Raw genomic sequence first — 19,132 nt, 5'->3', positions numbered from 1 at the left:
ACGAGCTAGATTAGACCCGTGCTTGAGGTAAACTACCCAGGTTCCAGACAAGATTTTGTCTTGTGGAGTACTGTGCTGCAGACAATGCGGTGACGGGTTAATAATTCATTTAGTGAGAAACAAACTTTCTAAATTTGGAAAAACGGTAATACATGCGGCGGCCTTGACGGTAAATAACCCCTGCTCTCCCATCTCTAGGTAGTCTCATTGAAGTCACCATGGCAACATCACACGGACAAACCCATTCTAAGGACCAGCCTGTCCTGACAACAAGTGGAATGTTTTAGGTTGGGCACCGCTGCTAGCTACATTAGAAAAAAAAATACTGTCTGTGGTATTAACTGGACACAGAATGACCTTGTACCATTAAATAGAAACTATGATGATATATACCTATTGATGGCCTGGTGTCGATGAAATCCCTGTGTAATATGTGTCGCCCTAATCATGAATAGAACTTAAGGTTTCATCTTCTATCGCACAGCATTCAAGTGATTTCCTGTAGATCCGGTTCCAGGCAGTCACTGACCACGCTGTCATTCAAACTATTTCTGACATTTTCAGGATTTAAACACGGTAATTCAGTTAAGTACAATGGTATAAAATGCGTGCATTATTTTGATTAAATGCCTAGGGACCAAGGCACGTTTATTTCCAATGGAATGCAAGTTTATTTTGCTTTCATTGAATACCCCATAATGCAGGGTCGCCCATGAATTTATTTCTGCCTCATATCCCAGCCAGTAAAAATCCTACAAATATTGTCATTGCGCGGACATAAAGAGTCCCCTGTTGCTTGCCGGAGGGAGGTATGGATCATGGCTCATACGGTGCGCCAGCCTGTATTCGATACATAATCCGCATTCATCTACACACAGTTGCAAAGTATCGGACGTACCATTAGTTGAGGGATGGTCGGCAGTAAAAATAAATCTACAGTGGGCAATTGTCAGAAGTGTTTTTCAGCTTTGCTATCGTAACCCATAAATGTTCACAATACAGAGTACACTGACAAAAATGTAGAATTCTGGTTACATGCAAACTCTCAAGCCTTTACGTAAAAATAATTATGTCAAATCCTCAAGCGCAAACATTGTACTTCCTCATCCAATGACACTTTCCTGAACTCCGCAAACCTTTAATTGAAAGACAGTTATTATCCTAGAATAGCCCCAGGATTGGTGAATTGGATTGAAATCAATTTTTAGTACAATAGGTAGGGAGGGGGTTTCACTTATTCTGACTGATGCACAGCAAGAATTTGCCGGCCCACCCCCGGCCATAATAACAGAACGCTCCCTTATATCCGACTTAAACGGCGTGCATGCGCATAAAAATGAACTGGTCAACACTTGCCATTGCTTTAAGAGAAATAAGATTGTATTTTGCCAGACGAATTGGCAGTCGGAGTAGAGATATGTTAAAGTAATATGTTTGTGGAAAAAGGAAGTTTTATAATTTCGCTGGTGTTCAAGAATTTTGAAGTATCATGAATTAATGTGTAAATTTTGGAATGAGAGTGATAAATGTCCTCGAATTTACCAATATTTTCAAATTGAAAGTGGCTAGATCCTTGATGTTGGCTCCTTTAACTCTGTTTAAACGATAGTGTTTCTTCAATTTTGCAAATAAACAGAAAATATGTTAACTCACTTTTCTGCAATAAGATTCAAAATGAATCGACAGACGCTGCAGACAATCCGAAGAATTCCAAGATTTAGGACTGCGTACAAACAAATCTCCTCGAATCGCATTCTCCCTCGAACTAAGTCCTTGGCGAATTAGATTGGAAATCTAACTGGTTCATAACGTCAAGGCATACGATAAAACACCTACTTGCTGTGTGTGGGATTAATATTAAGTTTCGGCTTCATTTTCCATCACAGTAAAAGCTTTCAGTATTTTGTATTTCTCTAGCTCCTTAAATGTAGTCGAACTTTTTCAGTAAAATATGTGGTACCCATCAAACTCTTCAACTAAATTCGAAAAGTAATATGAAACTTATGTGACGTGAGGTGATACCTTAACACGTTGGCCCAAAGGTCCGACATAGTGTTTTAGCTTATATTCTCTTTCTTTATCTCAAGTGTTTCACAATGCACTGGATGAATCCAAAACCTCAGGCCATTTAGAAACATAATATTTTTATTTGTAATAGTGTTAACATTGTGTTTGTTTTTCTTATTTTTTCTCTGAAAACCTACCAGCATGCGGACGGCAAACAAAGAATTTTATTTAAAGCGCCTACACTTCATATACACATTTACCTTGAATATTACCCCCCCCCCCCAAAAAAAAAATCTTCACGTGAATAATATCGCAGACGTAACTATGAAGTGCTTTGAAACCAGACATATTTGAAATAAAGCGACAACATTGTTGTATCACCATCTGCAAAACACACAAACACGGTAAACAAAGGGGGAAAATGGAAGGGCATTACATGATATTGACGAACAGCTAACGCCAGCTGTTGCAGACAGTGTGACGCAAGTCGATGCCAACGATGATGCGGAAATCCGACTGAAGCTTTTCTGCCAAATTTTACGAGTCTCGCTAGATCTTTAAAGATATCCACAGTAAAACCTAGCATGAACGTTATAATAAATCAGAATCCAGGATGTAAATTCTCACTGAGTCATGACAACTGCGTGTACTATTTTTTGTCTGGGAGTAAGATAATTCTAATATTACTATTTACATTACTCCATTTCTCACAAAATATTATTGATGCAGCGGACAGATGAAGATTTGAGGATGGCGTGCCTTGAATATTTAGCTCTCACAAAAGAAACATTATTCATTTGAAAACCAATGACCCTAATACTAGGCCTGTTTTAATTTACTGATAAATTCTTTCTACTACAGTGCAACTATGCGAGGCTTTGGACTCAATACAATTAGTTATATAAATATATACAGTTAGAATGCGTGACTTTAACAAGCAAACAGTGGGGGGAAAGTTCGGTATTTGACATACTACGACCGTGGCAAGCAATTACGGCCTTCGATGATGTACATGTTGCGCAAAAGTTATGTCACCGAAAGTTAGATTTCATGTTTGGCACGTTCTCAGGGGAGCTTTCAGCGGATCGCGTCTTAAATATCGACCTGTTTCATGTAAATTGTAGCTGAACAGGGTGGAACTTGTCGATAGTGCAAATTTAATCGTTGTGGTAGGTGACACTGCGATGGGCGTGTTGGCAAAGTGCATGAAGTGCGCCTCCCTTCAGCAAGAGATGGATTCGATCCGCGCCCCGAGGGAACCGGCAGTTATTTATGACCCGGGAGGCCGTAGGAATTGGATGGGCTTTAATCTAAAAATGATGCACAGTGAGGGCAGTTTACTAAAAAATTGATAAACAAAGGGGAACACACAGCAATTTTCATTTGTGATAAGTCTTCTAAGAATCAAATTTTCAACAGTTTCCTTCCTACCCGCCCCCTTAACACCTGTACAACTGTACAGCTGACAGCATCTAGCTGTCAGCAGTCCCAGTATCATCTCGCACTGATACGCTTGCATTTGTTGCATCTCACTACCAAAGGATCCTTGAAGAGTTTGGATCGCTACAGATTCAGTGTTTAAACGTGAAAACATCAAATGAGCAAATGTACGTTTTATACACAGCTTTCAAGTTGTAACTTGGCTATTGGAGGTCAGATTGTTCAACCATAGAACTATAAAATGAACCCTTTTACACAGTATCTTTTCAACAGGTTCAGCGCTAGAAGGGTGACTCCCCTTCCTGCCTCAGTCTCGTCAGTGCTTCAAACACTTGTTAGATATTTTCATATTTAAAACACTGAATTTACTTCAAAACAGTATTCTATGGCAGCGACTTACAATAAATCAGTCACTTCTCCGGCTGTCACAAGGAGGTAGGGTATAGGACGCCGCCAAAAAATCTGAATTTTCGCATCTTTTCCTGTTGCCCCCCCCCCCGCTATGTATAATGGCAGCTTCCTGAGTGATACCTAACTTTCAGTCGCGTCATTTCTTTGAATGTGATGTATGTGGTCGATGATATATATTATACTTAGTAATGTGGTTGTTATCGTTGGTGTTTTTTTTTTGGCTCATAACATTGAAGAACACTGTTTTGTTGTTACTGATTTTAACATACTGGTGTCATTGAAAATGGGGCTCCCCAGAAAGATTCAGTCGGAGTGATATTCAGCGACAGGTGAAAATATTCATACATACAGTTATAGGCAATGCTTTATGCAGTTTCCCAAAAGTAATACAAACAGTATAGCTGCCCTTTCTATTCTTTCTTGAGCACACATGCGGATGGCGTTTTCGCACGCCTGGTGAAGTGACGTTGTGTTAACTGGTCGGTGGCCGAGGTAGGTACAGGTGAGGCTGAGTAAGTCATTGTGACGATGGATTGGCAGATTGACATAGCGCCTGTGGTTTGAAGTTCTGTCTTTTCCTGTGGTCCATACATAATGAAGCACTATCTGTACGTAACTCACTCAGACTTTGCTGAAGACATAAATCGCACCGCTTTTTGATGCCGCGATTGGTGAAAAGTTCCGGCAACAGTCGGAGTCACGTGAACGGAAATAATTCGATACTGCCATCCCAAAGTTTAAACATAACCACGAGGGAGTGCGACAATTGGAATAATATTGCTTGTGTATTTTTCTCTATCTAGAGCAATATGGTCACTAATCGTTGACTTTGAAGTCGTTTGACAACATGCACGATATAAATGTATTTTCTCTGGGTTGCCAACTTGAATATCTCGAAATGTTGTTCAATAATCAGTGACGGCTGTGAAGGTTGTTTTTTTTTATTTAACCACAGAAACTCAACTCACCTTGGCAACAGTGAGCGTATTATCATGGAAGTGTTATTTAGTCCCTTCTGTTTATACCATACCTATTTCCTATTCTGTCTTGAAGTCGCAATTATCGCAATAACCGAATATCAAATTTTGCCAACAAGAATTGATACCCCATCACATCACGTCTAACCGAATGTGGTGTAAAAGTCGAGTCGCGTCGACAAAATAGCCAAGTATGAAATTCAATAACCGATCGACCTTCGGAAACGTAACTCAAAACGTGAGTGTTCACAAATAAAGTGCTATAAGTTTACAAAAGCAACAGCGGACGTCACTTGTAAATTTACAGTGCTCTTTCTTCGCTGTTGTCGGAAAGCACAACCTGTGACCCCCTAGACAACAAACGGCCGTCGTTTTGGCAATTAAAAGGAAATCTGCATCTGGTTGTCGGCGTTTAACTGCCCTGCTTCGATATCGTTTAACACGCGAAGTAAGAAGCAACAACAATCAAAAAATGTTCTGATGTAGGCGAGGAATAAATATATCCTTGCCTGTGACTACCACCGAACTTAAGGTAGAACGCGCCTCGTGGACAGATATTCGATTCGGACTCTCAAATTTCGACAATTTTTTTCTGATCTACCACTTGTAGGGGCTCATGTTAAAGTTCTTGGAGAAAGAAAACTTTTCACCGTCTTACTTTTTCGAAAATCCAAACTTTAATTTTTTTCCATAGAGTTAACACAGAGTTAGCTGTGGGTCCATAGCTGTGGTGTTTTCCTGCCATTTACGGGCTTGTTTTGTCGTAAAAGTAAAAACCAGCCAGTAAAAGGCAGGAATCCCGTCCGAAAACACCCACAGCTATGGACACACAGCTAACACAGAGTTAGCAACCGTTTGGAATTTCAAATATCGCAAAATAGCAGATAATTTGTTTTCCTAGTTCCAAACTGCACGGTGACCCCTGATTTTTATTGTTGGTTTGGTAAGAGAAAGGTTGAAGGTTTCACTGAGGAAAGTTTGAGCAAAAGTTTAAGTCGTTCACTTTCAAGGCGCACACTACCTTAAGAACTGACATTAATTTTGACCGTTGGCGGCGCTACAATGAAAATGGTGGCGGTTACTAATGCTATATACCTTGGACTGCACTCATATGTAGAAGTGGTTGCATGCACAGGGGGCATTGGACATATGACATAAGTGAAAAGGGGCGACGATAACTATGATTTATTACATGTTGTTACGAAGAACTACGTAGGCAAGCAATGACTGAGACTCTAGGTGTGCTGTGTGCTTGTGATGCTATATTTAGTAGATGGACAATGTACGGACTTACATGGTTACTCATGTCTGTAAAGCTATGGGAAATTTCTGCAAAGGTATGGAAAATTGGTATGCTTATCATAGAAAAATTGTTAAGCATGCAGCTGAACAATTTTATAGTTTGCTGGATTTCATGAACATAGTTTAGCAACACCCTTTGAATCGGGGGTGCGGTGGGGTGGGGTTGTCATTTTATGAAAAGGTCATATATAAGCTCTCATACACACCTCCAAGTGTAACACCCAAAGAAAAGTTTATTAACAAATGACAATCTTATATTGACACAAACTTACATACAAATTATACTGTTTTAAAGGACACTTACATCTTGGACAAATGACGTATTTCTTTCAACATAAACACTATATCTTGCACTTGGCAGGCTATAAAAAGTAATCATAAAGCAAAGCAGCGACTGCTTGTGACAATTACTTGACATGAAAATGACTCCAAATGAAATGTGATTCTTTTTGAAGTGTTTAGCTTTTACATTTATCAGGAGGACTATTACTGATTGCTGACCTGTGGCATTACAACATGGGAATGATCATGGAAAAGTTGCTCAACTTTTACTTCAAAAATCCTAAACTTTTAACAACTGGCAAATGAGATGTTGTTGTTGCATAAGAGACTGGGCTTTGCAGTCGGTTTGTGCATCTACCCTAGTCAAATGTTCTATTCATGCCTGACACACATTAAAGAACCCCTTCACCATGTGAACAGATGAGAAACCTTCATCTGCTAGAAAGCGCCCTCTAAGACACACTCACAACATACTTTTGTTTGTGTGATCATTTGTTTCATCTGTTATGCCACATGTTGGTTATTGTCATATTAAAATATTTACAAGGCATAGACTTTAGTTAAAGCTGTCTGACAGGCTGTTGACAGTCCAATGTGTCTTTTTAAACTGTATTAACTGCCATCATAGCCAGTGATACTTCACTGTTCTGTGCTTGTACACCGTTATTGTGGGTAAGCTTCAAGTTCTAGCACAATCTGTGCACTGACAATTTTCCTGTGGCTGTAGAGCCAACTGGCACTGGGAGATTTTGCAGCCATGATGGTGACGTTAAAGGCAGAATAGCACAACAAGCATGTGTTATTAGTGACGGTCTAACACTAGTACTTTCATGTTCAGTGTATGTTTTGTGTACTTCAACAGAACCATGTGTTTTCGACACAAAAATCTCCACACTGTTGCACTGGTTCGCATCTTCCAGCAATTTCTGCTTCAACTCACTTGGTTGGGTACGCATGTCCAAGACCAGATTCTATGATGATTATCATGTATGTCTTGTGAGGTTTGTTGGAGACAAAGCTGATTAAATCATCCATGGTGGTGAATCTCCAGTGTCTGCATCATTTCCCATGTCCATTTCAACCTGTCAATCAGAAAGAAACACATCAATCAATCTATTATGACAGTCAGTCATGTGTCTCCTGTGCTGTGAAACTTGGACAAGAATGTTGATTTTGTTGGTAGGTGTAAATGCAATGCCATGTGCACTGAAAACCATCAAAATCCTGTGTTAAAATAAATGTTAGCTTGCATTCATTTTTGGTGTTAGAGTTTTTTTACATACCTGACATTTTCTTCTGCGCTTAACTGAGCAAGTCATGCATTCAGTAAAGGAAACAAATCTGTACACATGGTTTAGTGTTACACCCAATGACTTTGAAAATTCCTGAATTCTTTGAGTCAATTAAGAAATTTCTTGAAATTTGCTATTAGAAACAATATTAAATATTTCTTGAGTCAAGACAACACACACTCTTAAGTAGAAGGGGCGTCTAACTGGCTATGAATAGAGGGCAAACATGTATCATCATAGCTTCACATGTTATTTTTGACATGCGGTTGTCCATCTTTTCACATACTGTACATTGCCATATGCCCATAAAATTTCGGCATATGCTGACAGTATAAAGGCTTCACATTCAGTTGTCTATCTGATGAATGTCAAAGCTAATACGATTATTATGGATAACATTTCATAGACTGGCAACTTAGTGTGCAGGCTAGGAAAGTGATAAGGATACCTGGATACCCAATCCTCTAAACTACTAGTAATGTGGATTTGATAAGCAGACAAGTCTGGCTTACCCAGATCAATTTGCACACAACCAGACGATTCACAACAGGAGCATTTCCACAAGATGATTTAATTTGTCTATGGACATGCAGATCCTTAATAAAATTTCTCATCTACGTTTTATCCTAGTTGCGGTCATAAACATTTGACATTCATATCACATCACAAACTGAATTGCGTAGCATTAGAAGTCTTTCATAGACTGGGGATGAGTTGATCTGAGTCACATCATGCTATCTCCATGTATTTAATATTGATGTTACATTGCACACAGACCATTGTCTGCCACACTGCTTTTGAACACATCTTTATGTCTTGATCCTTGCCATGAGAATAATACCTTAACAGCTTTCTCCAATAGAAATTACAGGATAATGGTCATTTCATGGAATCTAGTGTTGTGAACAATGAGCGTAGTTCACATTTGTCACCGCTACAATAACACTGGTACTTGCTAAAAGGAAAATTACATATGTGGATCTGCAAATTGCAGTATGAGAAACTTTCGGGGAGTAACCTGCTTTATACTACAATATGTGAAAGTAGGTGTCCTTCTAATATCAAGCCTTTTACGGTACAGTGACACACACTGCAGCAAAAGTTTCCCATGGCCTTAAGGTGGAATGCGGGTAACAGTGACGTTAATCAGGATTTTTCTGAAACTTTCAGGAGATGTCTAGGATGAGATGAAATGTTAAAAAATGAGAAAAAAAGATGGGGTCCCCATGCAAATTATGGAGATATGGCGCCCTCTATGTTGTCCCGCGAAAACATTTAGCTGAAATTGGTTAAAATGTTGTATTATTCGATTATCAAGTGTCATTGAATAACAAAACTGAAATATAGTAAAAACAATTTAACAGATTTTATACAACACATGTCCCCGTATTGTATTGTATTAGTTTTGTGATCTGCTTTTGAAAATATCAGAAAATATAGCAACGTTTCCATGAATAGTGCTTTTATAAAAAGAGCAAAGTTTGGCCAAATTTTGATATTTTCATTACAAATATCATGATCTGAAATCTACGTTTTCTTTAAACTCTCGTAAATTAAGCCCAACAATATATGGATTGCGAATCAAACGAAAAAAATGGGGGTCACCGCACAATTTTTTAAGATATGGGCATTTTTAATACAAAAAATGCTACACTGAAGCGCCCTCTAGCGACAGATCCCTGTTCAATTTGATATTCAAAACTTGTTTTAATAGGTATGAAATAAAGTTTTGTTCACTCAAATACTGCAAATAATCCCACATCTGTCACACTTAAAACGGGCCTGAAACACAAAGTTTGCTATCTTGGTGTGAACTGTTTTGACAAACCAGATTTGAAAGTCGCACCTAAAAGTAATTGTATGCTATATCGCGACAAAAGGACCACTTCCTGAAAGAACGCTTGCAGAAAGAACATTCGTAAGCGTGCGCGGATACGATGCGCAGTACGAATATTCTCGTTACCCGCAAGCCACGTTAAGTCCAAGTACAGAAAATTTTAAACACAGTCCTTGCTTACAAATGCCCACCTTCCCTTGACGGTGGTAAAACAACAACACGAAAGAAGTTGGATTGCAGAGTATCATTGAATACTTACATCCTCAGGTGAATCCTGGTCATAATCATTCATTTCATCAGCATCCAAGTCATCAGGATCTTCTTCAGATTCCTCCTCACTATCTTCTTCTTCTTCGTCATCGTCTTCATCCTCCTCTTCATCATCATCAAAGTTCTGTTTATTGATAAAGGGGAGATTCAGTGACAGACAGGTACATGTTTGCCGTTTCACCTCAGGGTAAAACACGGGCACTGATCAGCATGGCTTGGAATGTTAACTTTACCCTTCTGTGCAACTGATATCATGAATATCATGTTTCCATATTCAAATTCTTCAGTTCTCATAATATCTATGGTGGCAAGGCGCAGGTTTCTCTTGCATTTGACCATGAGAGGCTGCCTGAATCGGCAAAACGGAAGGTGGTGTATAAGACTGAGCATCATTCCTTTTTTGGAAGATGCACAACTTGATGAATATCAAATACCAAACTCCTGACTTGACAAATGTGAACATTCACTTAAATGTCAGTGATGGGTGATTTGAATGAATGACATAAATGATCTTGATGATTGTGTTGCTTAAATATTTTTTGTCATCTTTTGCTATGAAATATTAGTGCGATTTTATTTCACCATCTAGGAAACTGCTATATGTATGCCATAATTGCATTTCTTGGACACGAAATTTTCTGCTTGCGATGAAGCATGATGTTGTAGTATGAATGACTTTTCAAGAGACAGAGTCATTTTGAGAGGTAGTTTAATGTTGTAAGTCATACAGATTGCAAATTAGTATACACAACCTACCTCTGATGCTGTCTTGCCAATTGGGGTGAGGTCATGGTCCTTCTCAGATATACTCTGAAGCTACAGACACAAAGTGAACAAAAACAAGTTTATACAGTGGATGTGTCTGGCCAATACATGCTTTCAAGTCCAGCACCAGTGTAGAAATCAATTGATAATTCACATGGTGAGGACACAGAGGGCGCTTCGAGAGGAAGGTTTCCAGTTGCATGTGCTGCGAGAAATCATCGAATTTTGGCTAAAGCCTTTGAAATTCTTCTTGCATTTTGGTCTGAGTTTAATTGCAAGTATTGTGTGAGTAAGTACGCCACCCTACAAATCATGGGTATTTGCGTTCAGCAATGGAGACGAGAAATGGTTGCTTTCAGCAACCCGTGGCGGCAGTGAATACGAGCCATACTGGATCCGCAACGAGTACCGTGACACCTGTTGTCAGATTCCTTGTCCTTCTGTTGCTTGTCATGTGTGGTGATGTTGAGTCAAATCCAGGCCCACAGAAGTCTAACCCCAAGCAAACCAAACCAACTGACACTGGTATTGTGTGTGGTGACTCTAAAGAACCAAGGTTACTGAGAAGCGGTAATACGTATGGTGCTAGTTCAGAAAGTGAAGTGCCTAGGTCATCACTTTTGAAAGAAATGAAACAATTAAATGCTAAGATGGACGGCTTGTCAACAAATTTAGATAGAAAAATTGACGAACTGAATGAAGAAGTATTGAAGCTAGCTGGTCAGGCCAAAGAGTCGTCGGAGAGAATTGCATGCTTAGAAGCAGAAAACAGGCGATTAAATGACAAAATTGATAAACTGGAAACCGAACTTGACAAACAACAAGGAACAAACAAAAAGAGAAAACTTATTATTCTATGGCTTGGAACAGGATGATAACGAAACTTGGGAAGAGACAGAAGATACTGTAAAGGAATTTATTAAAAGTAATCTGAATATTGACGAAGATGTTGACATTGAACGAGCACACAGAATAACCACATCTCGCGCCAAACCACAGCCTGTTATTGCCAAATTCAGTCGCTACAAGGACAAAGTCAAAGTAATGAAACAAGCCAGAGTTTTGAAGAATACATTAGATACCAGTGTGAGAGTTGGAGAAGACTTCACGGAAAGGGTGAGAGAAAAAAGACGGAAGTTATGGCCAACTATGAATCAAGCCCTTACTGATGGAAAGCGAGCAACAATGCGATACGACAAATTGATCATCGAAGGCGAAGTCTACGCTTATGACACTAAAAGAAGTTATAAAGATCAAGAAAAGATAGAGGTGTGGCCAAGGTCGAAGAAATACACATAACGCGGACGAAATCGGATCGTGTGAAAATTCTGTTGAATTACATAATTATGAACCACTCATTAATAAGGCTACTGTCAGTGCACTAGTAAGTGGTAATTGCAAAAGTAATGCATCAAATTCTACTGATTTTCTGTGTTGGAACGTGAACAACTTGAAATCTAAATGGTACAATCCTGACTTTATCAAATATATCAAACAATTTCATATAATATGTCTGGTAGAAACATGGAGTACGATTTCGGACAATTTTACCTTGTGTGGATACAATTCTTTCACCTGTGTGAGGTCAAAACGATGTCATCTTGGTAGATATTCGGGGGGTTATTGATTTTTTACAAGTGTGATGTCATTCTATCGATTAACAAATTGCCAAGCAAATCAGAAGACTTATTGTGGGTTAGAATCAAAACTACTGACAACATGTTACTCCTTCTTTGTGTTGTTTATATATCGCCACAGGGATCTTCATCATTTTCTAATGATTCTATTTTCGATTTAAATGAAAATGAATATGCAACGTATTCACAACGGTTTTCAGATCACCAGTGTTTGATTTGTGGTGATTTCAATGCACGAACAGCTAATGACCCAGATTACATATGTTTTGATGACACTTCATTTATCCCATGTGATGAAGATACGTCACTGATGAGATTTTGCCGACTAGAAAATCATGTGATGTTAGTACAAACCATTATGGCAAATGCCCTGTGGAATTTTGCAAAACATCTGGTCTTAGAATCATGAACGGTCGCTTTTCTGACAGAAGCAGTTATTGACATGTTTAAAGGGTACAGGTGGTAGCGTGGTAGACTACGTGTTATGTAACGCCACAACGATGAAAGACATGGTTCATTTTGCTGTCGGCGATAGAATCGAATCTGATCACCAGCCATTGCTTTTCAGTCTTCGTTCTCAGAAATACTTGTCATTAAGGTCCACTTCCACCCCTGCAGTTAGCAATCTTTAGCAGAACAAGCGTGTAAAGCAATTTTTGCTCTAAAACAGTCACTGTCAAAATTTAAATCACTTGATGTCAAGATTTCAATGAAAATCTTTGACTGTAAAATTTTACCAATTCTAATGTATGGCAGTGAATTATGGGGATTTCACAAGGCCGAGAATATTGAAAAGACACATCGTAAATTTTGTAAATATGTACTTGGTCTCTATGACAGCACTTCGAATCCAGTCATATATGGCGAACTTGGGAGAACCCCACTTTACTGTGTAAGATATATTCGTATCATCAAATACTGGTTTAAAATATTGAAGATGATGAGTGAACATCGTTTTGTACAGCAGTGTTATAAATACCAATATAGTGAAGCAGAAAATAATCGAAAATGCTGGGCATTCAATGTTAAACAATTACTATCTTCATATGGTTTTGGCTATGTATGGCAAAACCAAGTAGAAACAGTATTTTTTTCATATATTTCAGGAGAGAATCTATGATAACTATGCCCAGTTGTGGTCCTCTGATCTTTCCCGTTATTCAAAACTCGATACATACAGAGAATTCAAGCTAACTTTCAAATATGAATCGTATCTTGATGTCATTGAAGATAATAAGTTAAGAAGGTCACTTTGTAAATTGAGATCATCTGCACACCAGCTAAGGATTGAAACTGATCGTCCAAAGGGCATCCCTAGACACAGTAGGCTTTGTAATTTTTGTGATCTTCAAGCAGTAGAAGATGAGTTCCATTTTTGTCTGGTCTGCCCGCTTTATAATGATCTACGGCAGAAATATTTACCAACCTACTTTCATAGAGAGTATACATATCAGAAATTTTGAGGCTTATGCAGTTGGATTCCCAAAGTGTGATTTATTTTGCAAAGTTTGTATTTTTTGCTTTCAAACGCAGAGAAAGGCGTAACCTTGAGTTGATTAACCAGGTTGATGTTTAGTTCAAGCTCTAAAGTATACTTTATCCTTATATGGAATATTTGTATACTGTATATATCCCTCTTGTGTCCGTGTGTATTTTTCATACATAATCAGTGTATATTTGTACCATAGGCCGGTGGCCAAAGTACTGAATAAAATGAATGAATGAATGAATAATTCACATGGTGTGGCCAGGCACATGCAACTCTACATTTCTACATGGGCTTAGTGTGATCAAATCAGTCTGTGATAGAAGTATGCAAAAAATAAGAAATATGAGGTGAGGTAACTGCATTCAACACAAGCAATCTGTGCATACAATTTGTTGTTGCATACAAGCTTTGTACATGTTCTGATATCAATAATTGCATCATGTACCGGTATTATCCTGAGCTTTGTAGATCTGTGACAAGGCAGAGAATAGACTTCTTGGTTGACACAAAGATGCACCGGCATGCCTTTAGCCACGATTGTGTAGATGGAGTGAAACCCTTGTTCTGTCTCCCTCTCTCTCTCTCACACACACACACACACACGTACATACACACCTCCCCCCTGAAGAGACTGATTACCAGAGACTCAGTCCCCACGCGCGTCACAGTGTAATTGAAAACTCTCATTTCCTACAGGTAGCGGTCCTACTAATTACTGCCCGTGACTGCCTGTAGCTGCCTGAGTACTGCCCGAGCACTACCCGAGGAAAAAGTGGGCCAAATTTCGCCCATTTTAACACAAGGCTAATAGGTTCAATTGATATCATGCCCAGCCAACCAAAAATATCATTAATTTGGCGTTAATCTGATGTTTCTCCGACGGTTTTGGAACTCAGAAGACATCGGGCTGGAGCTTGAAAGACATCGCCAGCTTAATAGTGAGATCATACCATTCAGTCCGAGAGGTGGTACAGTAACCTCGCCGAGCATGTACAGCTTGACAGCCTACCACCCCTTGCACTGAATGGTATGATCTCACAATCAAGATGGGGGGATGTCTTTCTTGTCGAAAGCCCAGCGTCTTTCTGGTTTTAAAACCGCGACAGAAAACACCAAATCAATGATATTTTTCTATTCGCGGTAATTCCTGTAACTCAGAGCTATTTTGCATTCGGTAGAATATTTCGACTGAATAACTCAGCCTTCATCAGCTGTTGTGTCATTGTGACTAGTACGATGACGTAACCGGTCTGTTGACCGCAGGAGGGCATTGTAAACTGCTGGAATTTCCATCCCTTCATCCCTATTGATAGGGATAGGGATGAAGGGACGAAAATTCCAGCAGTTTACAATGCCCTCCTGCGGTCAGCAGACCGGTTACGTCATCGTACTAGTCACAATGACACAACAGCTGATGAAGGCTGAGTGATTCAGTCGAAATATTCTACAGAATGCAAAATAGCTCTGAGTTACAGGAATTACCGCGAATAGAATATGATTCCAGAGCAAGGAAACAATATTTTTAGTTGAATGATATTTTTGGTAAGCCAGGCATGATATAAGTCCAAGCCATTGGCTTAGTGTTAAATTGGCGAAATTTGGCCTGCTTGCTCCTCGGGCAGTCCTCAGGCAGCTACGGGCAGTAATTAGTAGGACCCTTTCCTAGACCTGTAGGAGTATTGACCCAGGGTTACAACACAAAGTTCTGCACGCAGTGCTACGGGCCTTTGGAGCTGTTCCGTAGCCAACGATTATCCCCGGCACCGGTGGTAGCCGTGGACTGCGGAACTGCAGCAAGCACATGCCTGTGACACAGATCAGCATCGTCCGCTCGTACGGGTCGTTGGCAAGCGAAGATGACAGGTCAGCAGCTTGGAATTGGGTCCTACTAATTACTGCCCGTAGCTGCCCGAGGACTGCCCGAGGACTGCCCGAGGAGCAAGTAGGCCAAATTTCGCCAATTTTAACACTAAGCCAATAGCTTGAACTTATATTAAGCCTGGCTAAATTTAAAATATCATTGATTTAGTGTTTTCTTTAGCGGCTTTAGAAACCGAAAGACGCCGGGCTTTCGACGAGAAAGACGTCCCCATCTTGATTGTGAGATCATACCATTCAGTGCAAGGGGTGGTAGGCTATCAAGCTGTACGCACTCGGCGAGGTTATTGTACCACCTCTCGACTAAATGGTATGATCTCACTATCAAGCTGGCGGGGCGAATGTTCAAGCCGTCTTTTGGCCGTCTTCAGAGTTCCAAATTACCGCCGGAGAAAACATCAGGTTAACGCCGATGATATTTTTGGTTGGCTTGGCATGATATAAACTGAACCTATTGGCCTAGTGTTAAAATGGGCGAAATTTGGCCCACTTTTTCCTCGGGCAGTGCTCGGGCAGTTCTCGGGCAGTCCTCAGGCAGCTACGGGCAGTCACGGGCAGTAATTAGTAGGACCGTTGGAATTGCCAATGTGATGTGACGTTCACTGAACACACCACGCACCTACGGCTTGTGGTACCTTTATAGCGATAACATCGTCGTACATAAGTGAGCCGGTGCCTCTGTACTCGAACTCTAAGCAAAGACGCTGAGCGAGCTTTCTCGTCCGAGTTCCGAACATACATGCAGACACTGACTACAATCTGTAGAAGTCGGAATGCATGTACACCGTAAATTCTGCCTACACCTAGCCCTGCGTACAGGTCTGTGTGTTCCCGGCGTTATACGGCCTGTGGTGGAGGCCGTATAAGCTATAACACCGGGAACACACGGACAGGCTGTACACAGCGCTAGCCCTGCGTACGATGCTGTGTGTTCCGCTACAGCTAATAGCCCCGCTCACCACACGTGAGCGGGGCTATTAGCTGTAGCGGAACACACAGCATCGTACGCAGGGTTGTACGCAGCGCTAGCCTACACCGTACTACACGTACACGGTACAGAAACAAAACCCCGAGGATTAAACGTCTTACTGGCAGAGTCAAAGATAAACAATTCCGACATCCTTACCCATGCCTGATGAGCTTGTTCTTGTTCCGTTAAATCATTTTCGTCGTCACATGGTTTATCGACTCTGAACCATAAATTGTCCGACAGCCGTGGAAATAACGACGGAAACATTGCCGCCATGTTGGAATATCAACAGACGTCCAAATGTGTATGGCGTACTTTGATTGGCTAATGATGTATTTCCGTTAAATATGTTAGAGGGCCTTCAGACTCTTTAAGTAACCATTTAAAAGACTACCGGTCACGAGTGGGGTAATGCATTGCCAATCCAATCTGACATTGTGACAAGAAATGTAGGAAAATACTCTTGTATATTTCGTTCTTTTTTCGAAACTTTCACAACAGATTCCTTAGGGACTAGTCAGTTTCTTCAGCCTGGGGGGGGGGGCGTTGGATTCATGGGGGGGGGGGGTCACCCTGTTTTTGACTTTGGTGATAGGGGGGTCACCATGTTTTTGAAATGCCCAATAGGGGGGGTCAGTGTGTTTTTGAATTTTGACACCGGCTCATCATTGCCTAAAATGCTAGTGTCAGCCACAAATTTCATCATTCAGTTATATTTTTCGTCGCGCCCTTCGGGCGCGTAACTTTAATAATCAGTCATATTTTTCAGCACGCCTAACTTTAACATATCAAGCATACATACATCAGAGATATCTGTATGTTCAATATTTTTCAGCGTGCTCTTCAAGCTCATTACTTTAATATATCAGACATTTTTCAGCATGCCCTTCAGGTGAATGACTTTAATATACAAGGCATATATATCAGAGATATCAGGATGTTTCATATTTTTCGGCGCGCCCTTCGGGCGCCATACTTTAATAAATCAGAGATATCTTTATGTTTGCTAAGTGAAAGTGTACCATTATGAAATCTGCATTTCATATGAAAAGGATGACAAATTCCTGATACTTTTCTGTTCTCTCTATGAGAATTCAGTATGAGAAAGCAACATGCACAAATATTTCATAATATATATTTGATACAGTGACTTATTTTAGAGATAGAAAAATGACAAGATATCTTTCCTTCTCATTGATGCAATTATTTTCCTTTGTTTCACAGGTTTTCTGTAGAAAGATGCTTTTTATGAACAAAATAACAGTCAAAAAAAGCAGTTTTTGTCATTATTAGCTGTGTTTTATGGTTTCAATGTTACAAGAAAAGGTCCTCACAGACGCCGTACACATCAAATTTGGCTAAAAAAGCTCTCTATGGCTCCTCAGGAGATTTAATTGGATGGTTGGCAAGTTTTAACACCCATCAAAGTTTTTGATTCACTGCTTTTTCCTCTTTGATATTAATGATTGTCATCCATTTCTGTACAACAGTTCAGGACATCTGGTTAAGCATAGAAAGTGTGATATATTCACAGCTCATTCAAAATACAGCTCATTCAAAATGTACTGTATTCAGACTTTAAGATTGACACTTTGAAATTCCTATCTTACAACTGACATGTCAACAATGTCATTAAAACATAGAATGACTATATAAAATATAAATATATGTAAAATGTAAAATATAATTAATATATATATATATATATATATATATATATATATATATATATATATATATATATATATATATATATATATATATATATATATATATATATATATATATGTAGATGAAAGTCCGGAGCTGGACCTATAGCTCTAGTTCAACTATTGAGCACTCTGCCAGTCCGATGAAGACATCAATCTACGTCCTGCTCGTTATATATATATGTATATATGTATATATATATATATATATATATATATATATATATATATATATATATATATATATATATATATATATATATATTATATATATATATATATATATATATATATATATGTCAACCTTTTGTTTTACCTATGTAGCGCCGGGGGGGGGGTCACCCTGTTTCGAAATTTGGAATAGGGGGGGGTCACCCTGTTTTCAAAATTTGGAATAGGGGGGTCAGCCACTTTTTGACGTCAGCAAAAAATAATCCACCGGCCCCCCCAGGCCGAAGAAACTGACCAGTCCCTTAAGAGAAGGCATACTAAAACGTTGTACGGAAAGGGGTGTTATCGTGCAGGATCCACCAGTTTCTTCCTTCTTTGGTAGGTAACCTGCAGAGGAACGTTTTGCAAATGTATGTTGAAAGGCAGTGATAGTGCTTCAGTCTCAATTGGCGCCCCAATCCTGTGGAGGCTGAAATCATCAGATACTACAATGTATAAAGGTATAGACATGATATATTTTCTTGCAGTCTATCTATAAGATGTAGTTTTCGATCATAATTCTTTCTCATCATATGAATTGTTTAACCACGCACTGCTATGTACCAACAATAAATGTAATAAGGAACAAAGTGACATAAGCTAATTTTTGATTTGAAAAATGTTATTCGCACCGCAGCGGTGCGGATAAGGAATTT

At 39.4% G+C, this 19,132-nt stretch overlaps 1 protein-coding gene across 1 annotated transcript; it reads right to left on the bottom strand.

The window, feature by feature from the left end:
* Positions 1-6,350: 6,350 nt before the first annotated feature.
* On the bottom strand, positions 6,351-16,872 carry LOC139131150 (anaphase-promoting complex subunit 15-like). The gene is made up of 4 exons (XM_070697114.1): positions 16,714-16,872; positions 10,575-10,634; positions 9,808-9,942; positions 6,351-7,501 (listed from the first exon to the last, which is right to left on the bottom strand). The coding sequence occupies exons 1-4, from the start codon at positions 16,831-16,833 to the stop codon at positions 7,442-7,444; spliced, it is 375 nt and encodes a 124-aa protein (XP_070553215.1). The 5' UTR covers positions 16,834-16,872; the 3' UTR covers positions 6,351-7,441.
* Between the last annotated feature and the right edge of the window lie 2,260 nt (positions 16,873-19,132).

Source organism: Ptychodera flava, chromosome 4, assembly GCF_041260155.1.
Source record: "Ptychodera flava strain L36383 chromosome 4, AS_Pfla_20210202, whole genome shotgun sequence".
Classification (NCBI taxonomy): domain Eukaryota; kingdom Metazoa; phylum Hemichordata; class Enteropneusta; family Ptychoderidae; genus Ptychodera; species Ptychodera flava.
The sequence above is the reverse complement of the archived record's forward strand: the minus strand, read 5'-3'. Positions and strand labels throughout refer to the sequence as shown.

What these genes read in the sequence shown, in the direction of transcription:
- LOC139131150 (XM_070697114.1), bottom strand. Translation starts at nt 16,833, where the DNA reads ATGGCGGCAATGTTTCCGTCGTTATTTCCACGGCTGTCGGACAATTTA. An exon ending in AACAAGCTCATCAGGCATGG is followed by an intron (nt 10,635 to 16,713) that starts GTAAGGATGTCG and finishes TTGTGTCTGTAG; the next exon opens with CTTCAGAGTATATCTGAGAA. An exon ending in ACCAGGATTCACCTGAGGAT is followed by an intron (nt 7,502 to 9,807) that starts GTAAGTATTCAA and finishes TCTGATTGACAG; the next exon opens with GTTGAAATGGACATGGGAAA.